This window comes from Manacus vitellinus, unplaced genomic scaffold, assembly GCF_001715985.3.
Source record: "Manacus vitellinus isolate BGI_N305 unplaced genomic scaffold, ASM171598v3 scaffold_3_pilon, whole genome shotgun sequence".
NCBI lineage: Eukaryota > Metazoa > Chordata > Aves > Passeriformes > Pipridae > Manacus > Manacus vitellinus.
Genome location: NW_021940535.1, coordinates 18157315 through 18172286, shown reverse-complemented (window position 1 = coordinate 18172286; position 14972 = coordinate 18157315). Strand labels below are relative to the sequence as shown.

Sequence of the window (14972 nt, the reverse complement as noted above, 5' to 3'; positions counted from 1 at the left end):
TGACAGAAGTAACTTCCATTAGTAAAACAGTAAATTAGTAAAACAAGTAGTGAGTGGGGAAGATTAATTTCCACTAGCCATGGCCCTGTCAAGAAACTTCCTGAAGAGACTAGAATAGCAGAAGGAAATATATTGTACTATGTCAGGTTTTGCCTGTACACACAATGACCCTGAGAAGGAAACAGAAGAGTTAAAATCTCAGGCTTTTCTCTGACATAACAGGTGTCACTTGTGATGTTAAGGAACATCACAGCACAGCTTCCTTGGGTAATTATTGGTTTCCTCTTTGTATTAGGGACCATTTCTAGTTCAGCTTGCTCTGTTTCACTGCTGCAGGAGTGAGAGAAGGTAAAGAAGGAGCCAGTTGAAGGTACATAGGTACTGGTAGAAGAATTAGGATCCAGCAAATATATCAACCTTATTAGCAGTAATGGATCAGTCAATTTTTCCTGTTTACGCTCTGTGCAGCACAACTGAAGTTGATGAGCTTGCAGGGATATATTGGCAGAGAAAATCTGGCCGGGTGTATAAACACTGCCAAGCAATTGTGCTTATTTGAAACATCCTACAACCTTTTCATCTGCTGAGCGACAAACTGAATTCACAACGTTTCATTTAGGTTCAATTTATGAAAATTATGGCACATACTAGAAGATAAGCACATATTTCTAATCTGATACAAAACGATCGACTTACATCAGAATTAAATCTCAGCTGGCAAATGTTGCATGATATGATTTGCTTTCTTCGATGAGGAAGAGGAACTCCAAATGTATGATTTATTACAGCTTTTTGAATTGGGTCCATCTGTAAAGAGAAAAGAAGAAAAATGAAAGCTTTTGCTGTTCCACTGTGTGCTATATTATCTATAATTTCAAAACAGATATTGCATCATGCCATACCATGCCTCACACTACAGAAAAACTATTATTTTTCTTTGAAAATGAATATTTCTTCTTCATACAGTTTTACAAGGAGGTAATGAAAAAGGAACAAAGAAAAGTGTCATTAGCTGTCTTGAAATGGATATCCTTGTTTCAATTTTGTATGTACCAATCTCCCTTTACTGAAGAAAGGTAAAAGCTGTGAACGCTGAAAAAGTTTACCTATCAAAACACCAATTTAAGATTTTTATATCATAGAAAATCTAGTTTAATAAATGAAACAAGAACATTTAAAATAAAATTACTATCAAAAGGATTAATGGAAATGTGAAGGAATATAATATTCAAATAATTCCAGAATAGCATGCAATAGCTCAGTATCATGAAAAAAATAATAATTTCCCATGAACCAATAAATTAATCTCTTCCATGAAACAACATCTACACAATTTATGAAAAAATCCAAATCCTCCAAAGATTATTTTCACTATCATTTAGAGGAAACTATTGTAAATAAAATCTAATTTAAGGATGAATTTGGACTTTTATGAAAAAGGTTTTTCTGAGCTAATTTCTACCAAAACACTGATCTGATAGTGTCTGCAAGTAAGGGTCCTTATGAAAAAGTGTACCATTTTGGCAGAGAATTTTACAAAAACTACTCAAAAGACTGTTTTACGTGGATGATTGAAGTCAACTTCCCCAAATGCATTGATCAAAATTATTCATATTTCTTCCTCACAAGAAGCATTTGAAAGCTACTTTAAAAATCTTGTAATAGCTGTACAACAATTTTGTTAAGCCACTGAGAGTTTTTATCTTTAAATAGTTAAAAATTCACAGATTTTGCCTAATTCTGATAACCAGTATTCACGCAGTATAATCTGTATGTGTCCTGAAAAAAAACCCATCTTTTTCCATGCTCATGTCTCCATGATTCACTATATTCTAGTCTGTTAGCAAAGGGTTATTTGATAAAAAAAGAATCAGAGCTTTTCCTTAGAGTAATCAATTATTCATGAAAGCTGTAATAGTAGACAGTCATGGCCTCTATTGCAGTGAATCCACAACAGATCACTACGGAATTTCTGCATCACCTGACAGCTGTTCAGTGTCAGATATGAAACAGGTCTTTAAAATAATTCCTGTTGAAAAGAAAATCAGATTGGTTTAAAAAAAAAAAAAAACCAACTCCCCCAACACACACCCACAAAAAGCCCAAATGAACCAAGGCAAAAAGGAGAGCTTTATAGGACAGTCTGGAAGACATGCTCAGTTTGAGCGTCCTCTTCCATTTGAAGTGAAAGTGAAACACCTCATACATTTATGCAACCATCTGCATAAAAGAACAACAATCCCACCTAGAATATAGGGATTCCACTGTAACATAACCCCAAAATAACACTGATAGCTAAGGTGAGAGTATATCAAGTGCTGAAACACTACAACATGCTGTGTAAGACTTCCTGCAGTGATGAAATCATGTGTTAGAAACATTCATTTTACTGAGTAGCGTGATCTTGAAAAAGCCCACAGTCCAAAAATACTATTATATAGACCAGGAAGAAGACCACTACATAGCAAAGTAAATAAATAGTAAAAGCTCTTCCTTTTTTTTTTTTTTTTTTCCAGCTAGATGAATAGACCGGTATCTCGCTATTTTCAATACTAAAGCATGATGTGGTCTTAAATTTCACTACTGCTGAAGTTTGGAGAAATTCTGTTCCTTTTGCCACTGCAGGTCTAAAATACTTAGGGAAACCTCAAGTTCAAATATATGAAAAAGTTAGCACACAGTAACAAGAAATTGTGCATTCTTTGATCAAGTGTAACTGTTTGACTTCACATTAACCAGAGCTGTGAGATGCTTTAAAGAACATCTTTGTTGACTTTCTTAATTTATGGCACTTGTGAGATAATGTGAGGTAATAGCCTTTAGTGTTAATACATGTCTTTTCACATTATCTCACAAGTGCCATAACTCCAGAAAGCAAATAAAGAAACACTCCAAGGGTTAAATGAAAGGTTCCACCATGGTTAATAAGATGAAACAACTGATTTTTTTTAATCGGATTTACCCATCTTCAAAGTAAGAATTTTACCTACAAATGAGCTCAGATTTCTTGGGCAACTGATGCTTACATATTGTGAATGAGACAAAAAATTTTTTAGAATTAAAAAAAATCATGAATGTATAGAATACTTGTTGTATGTTACACTTACTTTTATTTTGGCCTCATGGAAAACTGTGGAGTTTCTTTCCTAATCACTCCACAGATTTTCTCTTATTTATCTGCTTATATGGAAACCCACCTGTACCTTTCCTTTTCAGTTTCTAAAGATATAGACTTCTAGATATAAAGCTACATGGTGTTACTGTGAATAGGATGATTTGTGTTTGTGGCTCTAAATGAAGAAGAGTTCTGGATAGCTTTCAAACTGATTAAGAAAAGCTGCTTCAAAATAATAAACCCTTCTCTGCCAGTTCATAAAAACATAAACTGTTTGGATTGGAAGAGACCTTAAAGATCATCTCTTTCCAACCCCCATGTCATTGGCAGGGACACATTCCACTAGAGCAGGTTGCTCACAGTCCCATCCAGCCCGGCCTTGAGCATTTTCAAGGATGGGAGAATTGTTGTTTGATACTGCAAAGCACAGCTAAACTTAAAAACTTAACCCCAGATTCTAATAAAGTTGGGGCAGAATACTTGTGGAGTATTTTACATTATTATTTCTCCTTGAAGATTTTGTTTGGGAAACATCGCCATTCCATAAGTTCCAAATAAACATCAAAAAAGCACCAGATAAGCCTCCAGAAGTTTTATGCAGGAAATCTTAGAGAGGTAACAGGATACTTTGGTGCAGCATGATAAGGATTAAGATCTCACAGATATTGAAGACAGAGAGAAGGCCTGCTGAGAGTCAGAGGAATAAAGAGAGGTAGCTGATTGCAGAAAATAGAGAGCAAGGATTGCAGGGAAGTATAAAGGGGGAAATAATATCATATAGCTGAGATAATCAGCAAGTGGTGAGATACTTAACATAATCTCCAGGCACTTCTAGGCTCACTGAACATTGCTAATTACACATATAAATTATATTTCAAATTCTGTAAGTGGTATTCAATTTCAAAATAAAAATTGTCATGATAAACTTTGATAAAATTTGCTTTTTACTCATTGCTAGTGCTATATTACAATTGCTGGATTTTATTTCTTAGATGAAACTGATTTAATTTACTCTCATTTACAGTGAAGGACAGAGAGATTTGCAATTCACATGAGAGATTATCATTCAACTTTCAAAGCTGTGCAGAAGACCAAGGCTGGCAAGATGTCCCTTTACTTCCTCTCCATAATGTATTTGCACTGGCAGTTACAGCACAACAGCTGCTATCCTTGAAGGCCTATTTGTTTAGTGCAGAACCTGGGATGGTATATTTTGCCTACAGAGAAATCTGATCCTTTGGAAAGGTAAATTTTCATATTTTCCACAAATAATTTCTCAGTGTTACCTTTATTTGAGTGTGTGTGAAGAATTGTTTTACACTGAAAATGAAATTAAAACACATAGCTCTTCCTGAATTTCAAGTAATTTTTAATATGTCTAATTTTTCGTGGTTGTTTTTCTGTGATTTCTTATCCCAGAGGTATAAGAATATGCCTAAGTTAAAAACAATAACAAGCCAATAGCAAAGGAAAACATGCAAGTTTGACCCGCAAAGGTTCAAATCACAAAAAGATATAAATCCAAGGGATTTTTTTTTAAATTATGTATTAAAACCAAGAGGCATGACATGAGAATTTCAAATGTTTACAGTTTGCAGTAAATTAATGGAAATGCACTAATGTCTATAAATAAAAGCATCCAGGTCAAAGGATGAAGATAACACGGATTCCCAGAGCCTGTTCAGAACATATGGTAGGCCTAAAGCAATCAAAAAAGTAAAGAAAGTATTTTTACCTCAAAACCAAAAAAATTAGCTGGAAAAGATTGTCTCAGATCACTATGGTCTTACACTAAGTGAGTAGAAAACCATGTCAGGTCATTGAAGATCTCAGGAAAAAATTGCTGTAGACCATTTTAGTGGTAATTAAAAAAAAAAATACCCACATAAGGAAAGACTTCCATTACTTGAACAGCTAAGTGAATTTAGTGACCCAGGTACCAACACCCCTCAGATCTTCTTAAAATTCAGATGCTAACATATTCAATAATAATATTACAATGTACTTATTTGACTTAATTTTGTACTTACTCAACTTAATTTTGTATTTACTCTCAAATGTGTTTGTAGAAATGCAAACCTATGGCAAGAAACCATACTCGGAATATAAATAATCATATATATATAAATATAATAATTATATAGAATTACTCATAATATAATTCCCTTAATGCTATTTTCATTGTAACACTGTAACATTGCATTGTGTTAGCATTGTAACGTTGATAAAAAGATAAAGATAAGTCAGTGGGAGCTCCTTTCATTCATTCTCTTACATTACAACAAACAGTGAAACTTGTAAGAGCATTGGACACAGTGTAAATCCTGCACCAAACTTTGCCATTACCAAGCAAAAACTCTAAAATATTATTGTGTCCTCCACAGTTCATAATTATTGGTGAACTTGATCCATTTCTAAAACTGCCCAGTAGATGCAGTTTTAACACCTACCAGTTCAAACATAAAACTGCCTGCTTGATTATAATTCTGCCATACTTGTAGAAACACAAAAAGGTTAAGCTGTAGGGATGTTCCTCAATGGCATAAAGTCACCATCATTTATAGCCTGGGGACTTTTAGAATCAGAAATTTTCTCATGGAATAATTTATCTATTTCCGACTGAAAACTGAGTAGTTCCTCTGTGATCTCAGTGGCATCAAGAATTCACAGTCATTTCCCCTGCAATCATGCTGGTCAATTATATTAGATACATCACATTGTTATATTATTACTCATGCAGAATTTTTTTTATTTTGGAGAACTGCTGGACTTTCAGACTTACATTGCCCATATCATAGGCATTGTGAAACTGAGTCCTAGCTACTTCTCCAAGAGATACTTGACATCTACCGCAGCTGCACTTTCAAGCTAGACAAGGCAAGTGTTACAGGTCTAAAACTTGCAGGAAGTACAGGAACTAGTGGGTGTCACACATTGCTGTTCATTTCTGTGTGCACAGCCATCTCAACACTCTTAAAAGTATTTATCAACTATGCACATTAAAAAAAATTATCTGTGCAGAATATGATGTTTTCCAGAAGTGTCAGATCTATAACTTACAATCTACCTGACACATTCTTAATATACTTGTGACCAGGTCAGAAACAGAACAGTTCAACAACAGCTCAGTAATTTGATCCTGAGCATATTTGATATTATTCATGAGAAATAAGTCCTGTTGTTGAGGTTAGCACTAAAGGATTGGGGTTTTTTCCCCAAACCACATTAATCTTTGAATAAGAATCTTATAAAGTAACTAAAGAACACAATTCAAAAGGAATGATGGGAGGAGTTTAGTAAGCATAATTAAACACACACACGTACAAAAAGAATGTTTATCAATATTTTGGTTTCATGTACAAATAGAACAGTATGATGTCAAACAATTAAAATACATATTCTAGATGTGGTACCATGCATGGTTTATCTTTCTATAGCTAATTTATTCAGTATTGCCTTAATAATTATGGTGAATAATTATGTAGTGAATTCAACTCAACATTGTACACCTTTTATAAGTGTCTAGCATTTCTTCTCTTATCAATGAGAGTAGAATTAACCTGATGTTTTCTATGTACATAAAAAGAAATGTTACTCACCTTGTTAAATATAACATAATTAATATAAGATACCTACATCAAGTACAATAATGTGCAATATTTACAGAATAATTACTTCTCTTTTAAAAAGCTGTATCTATCAAAAAGAAAATCACAGTCACTTCCCAAACAATGCAACCAGTTTATGTAACTTGAATTCTGTAACTTCAGAATTAATTCCCAAGGTAAACTTTTTATTCTGTTATTCAAATTATATGAGTGTGTCTCTCTTCCTCTTTTTCCTTTTTTTTTATTTTTTATTGGAGTTATTTAATTGTAGCAGTTGTCTAATCACCTTCCTGACATGACTCTAGTATTTCTCTCTTCCCTTCTTTTTTGTTATTTTTTTTCCTTGTAGATTTTTCCACTTGGCAATGAGATGCTGAGGCAGCAGCAGTATTTCTGGCAAATTGCTTGAATGTACAGAAACCAGGCAGAGCAAAAGGATTTGCATTCACAGTGGTATTACACATACATACTGTAACCACAGAGAGATTATGCAAATCCTTATACTCCAATTGTCTAATAATGGTTGTCAGTCAAAAGATAAGAATTTGCATATGCTAAGGCTAGTGAGAAATAATCACACAGTGATTATGCTAATCAAACACACTAAACAACATGTGAAGGACTGTCAAACTGGAACAAATCTGTGTATGTGTAATGTATGCTAAATATAGAAACACGCAGTACTAAAAGAATATTAAGGTTGCAGATCGAGCCCTTAAAAACATGAAATGCCTATAAGTCTTAATTTGACACCTTTCTGAATTTATATTTCTGAAATATGTTCGCATATTTTTCCCCAAAAATTTGGCTTTTTGTCTGTTCAGAAGATGGACAATGTTCACCTAATGAGAAATTGTTCAATGTTGTGTTTTGTCCAAGAGGTTCAATGAATAGCCCTAAATCTCATTTACTATATAAAGCTGAAACCTCTCTCCCAACAGAACTTATCAGCCTATTCGTTGGCTCTCCTACGGTCCTCATTGACACAGGATGTGAGCAGTTCACAAGTATAATTAAGTTATTTTGAAAACTTCTTTTTTTAGATAAAAGATTTTATTATCTCAAAAATAAAGAACAAAATTTGTACACCAGTTCCAGTTTCCAAATTTAATATACCTGATAGTACTTACTATAGTAAGTTGCCCACACAGTTCCTGACTTCAGATTCATCTGTGAAGGGGCTACACGAACTAAAAGCAGTTTTACAACTGCAAGTTGGAGTTCCAACCCGTAAAGTTGTCTGAGAAAAGTTTGATTTAAGTGACTTGTCTCACATCCCTCGGAATAACTCTCCAGAGTGGTATTTAAACTGGATAGGCCTTACGTTTTCTTCAGTCCTATCTCATTGAAAACATGCTTTCTGGTTTCTTCAACAAACAAATACCATGGATAATAATCTTAGGAATTACAAAACTATGATTGACGCCCCATGTTTATCCAAAGGAAACACAAAATTCTGACAGACCTAAAAGATTCTCCCAAAGAAGAGAAGATGAAAGCAATCAAATGTGGCATGTTTGTCATATTGTTCAATTATCCAGTGAACAATGCTCAATACAACAATTGCAGCATAAGAACAGACTAACATGAAACAAATCACCTTGAAAGTGGGAGAATTACTCACTCCACTTCTAGTAGGCATTACCAAAGTGGTGTGGAAAGAAGGGGTGGATTGCTTCTTTTATCTACTCACTTAAATGAACAGTGGTAGATGGCAAAAATATGATTGAACACAAAGCAATTGTTTAAAACAAAAGGAGGTAAATGTTATACTCTCTCTAAAGATATCTCTAAAGATACCAATACAATAAAAACCTAAGGTTTACAAACACCATTTGTTTTCTCAGCTTCAACCAAGACCAAAGCAAAAATGAGTTCATGAGAAAAAGAACAAATTAAAAAAAGTTAAGGGAATGTTCATGTTTTGTGCTTAAGAGTTTGGAATGAAAGGTTGGCAGGCCTAATGGGGGTTACACAACAAATTCCCAATAGTATCATTCATGTGTGAATGTATCTTAGAAAACTGGACCAAGTGTTATAACTGGTATATAATAATAGTGAGTCTTCCTAATCACAACAACAATAAAAGCAGGATGTGTGCCAGACAGAGAACTGGCAGAGAGGCACTTGATTCACTCATACAAGTGGATTGCTTACAAGTACCAGAGTGCAAAGTGGTCTCTGCAAACTACTACATGTTTTTCAGGGAATTATGTACGTGTTTAAGGACACAGAAAATAATTGTGTGATGCAATGTTCCTGATCATGCTCCTATACTTTTTTAGCCTACGTAAACAAATCTTCTTATTTACCATTTTTATCCTGGTCACTCCAAAGAAATCATTAATAATTAAGGAAGAAAGCATAATTTGAATGTTTAAAAACATATATTCTTACCTGAAAAAGATCATGGGATGCTTCAGGCATTATTAAATTCTCTATCAAATCTTTACTTTTATAGAATTTCAATACATTTCAAAATCTGTCTACTGTGTTAAGATTTAACACTGGGAGAGGTTACAATTCTTAAGTTATGCTAGTAGAACTAGAGACTAAAAGGAACCCCAACACATAATTTAATTCATACATCCCACCATGAAAAGAAAAAAATTGTTATGGCAATAGAATAATTTTATCACAGATTCTGGAGGGGAGTATGCAAGTGAGCAAATATTTTCAAAAAGAAAAGGTTAAAATATAGCAGTTGGAGGTTGGAGAGGAAGAAATTTTCCAAATTCCCATTTTATAACTGTTTCAGTATAAAACACTTCAACATTTCAATTGAAACATTTCAGAAAGCTGCTCTGCTTGTTCAGCCACTAGATTTCTGACAACCCCTCAAAACAGAGTAATTAGAAAATTATTGAATTTTTCTCTCGGTTCTTAATGGATGTCTGTCTTTCTTCAAAATCAGGTGTAAGTATACATATTTATTGGTATAATTATTTGACTACAGCAGCTCTTTTTTTCTTTTTTCCCCCACCCACTTCTCTCAGAAGGGAGTTCTACTGTCCTTTTAATGAAAATTCCAAGATACAAAATCATGTGACAAACTGTCATGATTGTACCTCACATCTTGAGATTCAATTAGTTTTAGTTAAATTAATTGTACCACCAGCAGTCAACACAGAAAAATAATAGTCCTCAAACTCTTTACATATGGGAACTGAAGTGCTGTAGTTTGCACACGCAGTTGAATATACCCTTTTAATAGGTAATGGTTCAGTATAAGGGTAAATTATGTATATTCATAGGGTATATTCATATATATATATATATATATGAGGGTATATTCATAGCCCTCATAAAGATCACTTAAGAGCATTATATCTCCTTGCATGCAAATAATACTTTGACTTTGCTTGGCTCATGGATTATGGACCACAGGAGAAGTCATTAACCTGCTTACTTCCTCCATAACACGATTAGCTCTAAAACCTGCCTGATTCTTTGAACCTGGATGAGACTGTGTGTTCAGAAAATTCACTTCCATTAAGAGACAGAGGAATATGAAATTGGAAAATGGAAAAAAAATATAGTTTGAGAACTTACATAATAGTGGAAATAAACCTTGCTATTCTTAGCAACTATGTATGCATAAACAACATTAGAATTTGGTACTAAGCTGAAGAAGATCCCAAGAAGGTGAGGGAAATAGGTGGTCCAAGGTGACTTGCATTTTATTAAGGTATTTCTAACTGTAAAATTAAGATCAACTTCATTTCTTTTTTCAGACTCTCTAGGAAGCAGAAAATAGGAAAAACCAGAAAAAGAACAATTTAGAAAAATGGAGATTATAACACTACTCACCCAAGTCCCCACTATTTGAAATGTCTCATTTTCTTCATGGTACAAAACGAGGAATATATTCCCTTTTTATGAAAAGAACACACTTATACCTGCACTGGGTACCACATTGTGACTGTACTTTTCCAGTAATTCTTTACAGATTGCCACTGAGATTCATTCCAAATCTCCTGTCAGTCTTAGTGACTAAATCATTAGTGCAATCCTGAGTGCACTGAACAGCTGTGGAGAATACAGTTATGGCTCATTCACTACTTGAAGTGCTCTAATCCCTTCCTACCCATCTCTGAAATGTGATGCATTAAATAATTCTCAGCGTGTTTTTATATCATTTGGAAAAAGATGAAACGTTAACAGTGTACTTTTCCATGCAATTTCATCTTTGAAGTTTTATCTGAATGATATGTCGAAATTAAAATTTAGAAAAAGGTATTGCCAGGGAAGTACCAGTCTGACCCTGACATCTGAGCTTTTTGTAGATCAAAACAGAACTAAATGAGAGAAAGGAAGGAAAGAAACCTATTATGGCATGTGTGCATATGGAAATACTATCCTACAAGTTTGACACCTTGAAAAAGGCTTAAAACAGTAATCCGCACTCCTTCCAAGAGTCCACTACCATAAATAAATACTAATATATCTACAAAGCCCCAAATGTGGATTTAGTAAGAGCCTTTGGTTCCTGGTAAAACTTTGATTACTTTAGGGTTTTGTGAAAGGACAATATTACAAGGTGAAACACATTCACTTCTTCACTATCACGACAGATTGTGACATGGTTTCTTTCTATTCTAGTGCTTTGACTTTGACCCAATTCACTTATTTTCTTGAATTCTCTGACTGTTTAAAGTTACTTCATATTGATTTTGATCTTTAAATGATTTTAGGTCAAGCAAACTCAAACTGGATGCCAAATCAGCTCTGACTACATTGGTGATATACAGATCCTGACACACACAAAAGGTAGTCAGAGGTTCATTGACCAGGTGAGGACTGTGCATACTGTTGCTTTGTGTCCCTTCAGGGTGAAAATCCAAATGAACTAATACATGCGGCTGGAAAACAGAATTTAGGCAAACACGAATGGATGAAGCAGTTAGACACCAAGCTACTGCAGGCAAGTAGCCTCCATCTTCCATCTCCTCAGCTGACCCCTGTCAGAAGGACAGTATCACTTAGTTCAGTGAGGGTGCCACTGAGTCTTTTGAACTAGTGAGGCTGAAAAGGATTTTGTGTATATTATGAACCTAAACACATAGGAAGTCCCATCTGAGTATTTCACAGTGCTTTACAGAGACCACTTACAGACAGGTAATTAACATACGAAAACTGAGCTGTACTAGAACTTTCGGCAAATCCGCTTCTTCTCATTCACAGTCCTATGTCTTTGCACTAGACAGCACAGGCATAATTGATTCAAAATCATCTGTGTTTGGAGCACCTCACACAAGTACCTATGGATGTGAAGATTGGAAATTTCATTGCCTGTGAACTGTATAGTTGTTGCTTGTAGTTCAAGTACTTAAAGATATCTCTACTGCTAGCATAGCTTTTCAGAAAAGAAATTCCATGATGCACAAGCATCCCAGCTCTGGCTATTTTGAAGATTTCACTTTTTATGCATAATTTGTGGCCTATGGAAATCACGTGGGTGCATTGTCTCTGCTTTTATAGTAAAAGCTCCACACTGGAGATATCTAAAACACAGAATAGGTAAGAGGGACCTGATAAGATAGCAGTAGCTAATGAAAGAATTCCGAAAAAATGAAGAAAACACAAAAAGTGCAGTCAACAATGTACCGTTGTAAACCCCAGAGGGTTTACTCCTGTCTTCTTAGATGCCTTCAGGGCTGTCAGCCACATGACTGGTTCTGTTTTCTACTCAATTATCTGTGATTATAAAAATAACATCACCAATTACAACATCATTCCTCCTGCTAATGTAAACTTCTTTATATTGATGTAATATTAAAGATGAATCCTATCCCCCATGACTTATTCCTGCTTATCATGACACTTTGATGAAAAAAGTTCAAACCAAGACTTGACCTTGGATCTCAGCTTTGACAATAATGCTTAGACCTTAATACACACTGCACACATTCATGTGCCGAGATTAATCATTAACGATCACAATCTTCGTGACACACTTAAAAGGTCAGGAAATATTATCCTCATCTTGCAGACAGGAACTGAGAGTAAGTAATGGTTCAAGGTCACTGTGGAGGTCTGTGCCTGAATGCAGAGTTGAACCCATCACCTCTTCCTCCAACATCATCTTCCTAGCTCAGAGCAACTCCCTTGGGCAACCCCTCACCATGCTTCTTGTGGCTTTTGGATCTTGTTTAAAACCCCAGAAGCTCACATGAGCAGCTGCAGGTGCAAACAAGTCTGCTATGGGATAAGGTAACTAAAAAAGCAGTTTTCCTTTAGAAGCAGCTGCAAACTACTGTGCTCCAACCCTTCTTTTCCTGTGTCATCTTAAAAGTGCTGCTGCCTTTTCAGGCACTAGAGAAAACTCTTCTTTATTGTAATCTCCTTGTAAGTCACTCAAATACAAAATTAAAAACAACAGTGTTGTTTGTTATATTGAAATGGACTTTTGTCTCTTCTTCCTTACACACATGAAAAATCCATGGTATTATAAAAGGCATAAATGTGATCATCCATTTGAATTAATGACTGAAAAATTTTTCTTCTTTCCCCCTTGAAAAATTCTTCAGATCACACTCCATGTGAGGAGACACACAGCACATTTGCAGCATGCAGCAATGTTGACTGATCCTGAAAAATCCAGTATGTTCTTGAGAACCACCCACTAACTGTTTACAAATGGTACATCGGAACCATCATCAAGTTTTCCTTTCAGATCTATGATTATAGAAATGGCATTATCAGTACAAATTCTCTCTGTCATTTCTTGTCTTTCTCATTGTTAACTACAACTGGAAGTTTAACAGTAAGTAACATAATGCATTTATAGGGGTGGAGATTTGTCACATCAGTTTTATATTGATAAGAGAACACTACACCAAAGACACACAATCAGCATAGGGTTGCATTGTCTTCTAGTGATCAAACCCAAAGATAAACAAGTCAAAAAAACCCACATGGCAAAAGCTTTTATGACACCAGGTTGATCAGGTTTCTCAACTGTTAGCATGAAACATGAACTCGAGTAGAACATGCCATTTCCTGACTGCTCTCTCAAAAATCAGCACCTCATCAAATCTGCTCCCTTCTGAGACTACTATCTGAATTAGAACTCTTGTTTGGCACATGACTATAATGTGAAAATCACAGTGACATCTTCTGGCCTCCAAAGAAATCAGACAGTAACTATATGTACTTTCCTTAATACTCTTTGATCAGAATGAACCCATTGTTAATAGTGGCCAATTACTATGCAAATATCCAGTAATAACACCAGTCAAAAGCAAAATATGTTACAAAAGGTACTTTAAAAAAACAAAAACAAACACAAACCACAAACAAAATAAAACCTCAAAACACCTAGGTAAAAGTAGAAATGAGAAATTACTAGTATATGGCACAAGTTAATTAATAAGAAAGGGAGAAAAACTGTTTCAAAACCTATGTTGTTTACAATGATGTAAATATAAAAGAGCAAAGCTACAACTTTAAACTGACACATTGCAAGTCCTGTTTTTCTATAATTATGCTTTTGCTGTCTAAGATTAATCAGGGTAGTTAATGATGCAAAAAATTGCATTTATAATCCAGTCTGAATACAGCTGTACTGCAAGCTATGATCTAAGTGCCATTAAGGTAAATGGAATTAATGGGCTGTCCCTAGCAATCTTTATATCTATCAGTTACTAATTAACATTCTTCTGCAAAGAATAATTTATGGGGGAAAAATATGTACAGAAGCAATAATGGTAAAACTTGCAAAACACTGTGGTCACAAGGTAGCTGTGCAGCTGTAATAGACAATGTGTTGTCCTCATTTCAACAGAGAACAAGAAAGCGCCAACTGGCACTGCAATCAATAAAATCTTTTATGTTAAGTAATTTATTTTATATTGCAGCAAATTATTATTGCCAGGGATGAACTTTTGTGAGAAATCTCAACTTCAGCTAATAATGGAAGGATTGAACAGAAGAAACAATAAAAGCTTGGTAGTTAAATTGGCTGCTAAGAAAAACGAACAGTGAGTTATCTTTGTAGATAGCATAGCACATTTGCTGCTTGCAGCTTGATTTCTGATTTTATGCATTTAGTACTTGCATTAGTTTTAAAAGTATTCCTGTAAAACCTTTACCATAACCTTTTTGTAGTTCCCTTGCATTTTTGAGTTTATGACACAAAAAGCACTGCATAATTCTTTAGGGTCCTTTTTGAAATCCTCTTTATCTTTTTGCCTATGAACCTGTGCACCATCATTTCACATACCAGGAAGTAATAGTAGATAATAAAT

The 14972-nt window shown here is 34.7% G+C and overlaps 1 protein-coding gene across 4 annotated transcripts in view; it reads right to left on the bottom strand.

Moving 5' to 3' along the window:
• The window catches only part of ZNF385D (zinc finger protein 385D), a 324809-nt gene that overhangs the window by 90291 nt on the left and 219546 nt on the right, over nt 1-14972 (bottom strand). For 3 of the 4 annotated variants that reach the window (XM_029961872.1, XM_029961875.1, XM_029961873.1), the window contains exon 3: nt 697-807. In XM_029961872.1, the coding sequence (XP_029817732.1) occupies nt 697-807 (111 nt within the window). The remainder of the gene's footprint in view (nt 1-696; nt 808-14972) is intronic. The other variant, XM_029961874.1, reaches the window with a different exon arrangement.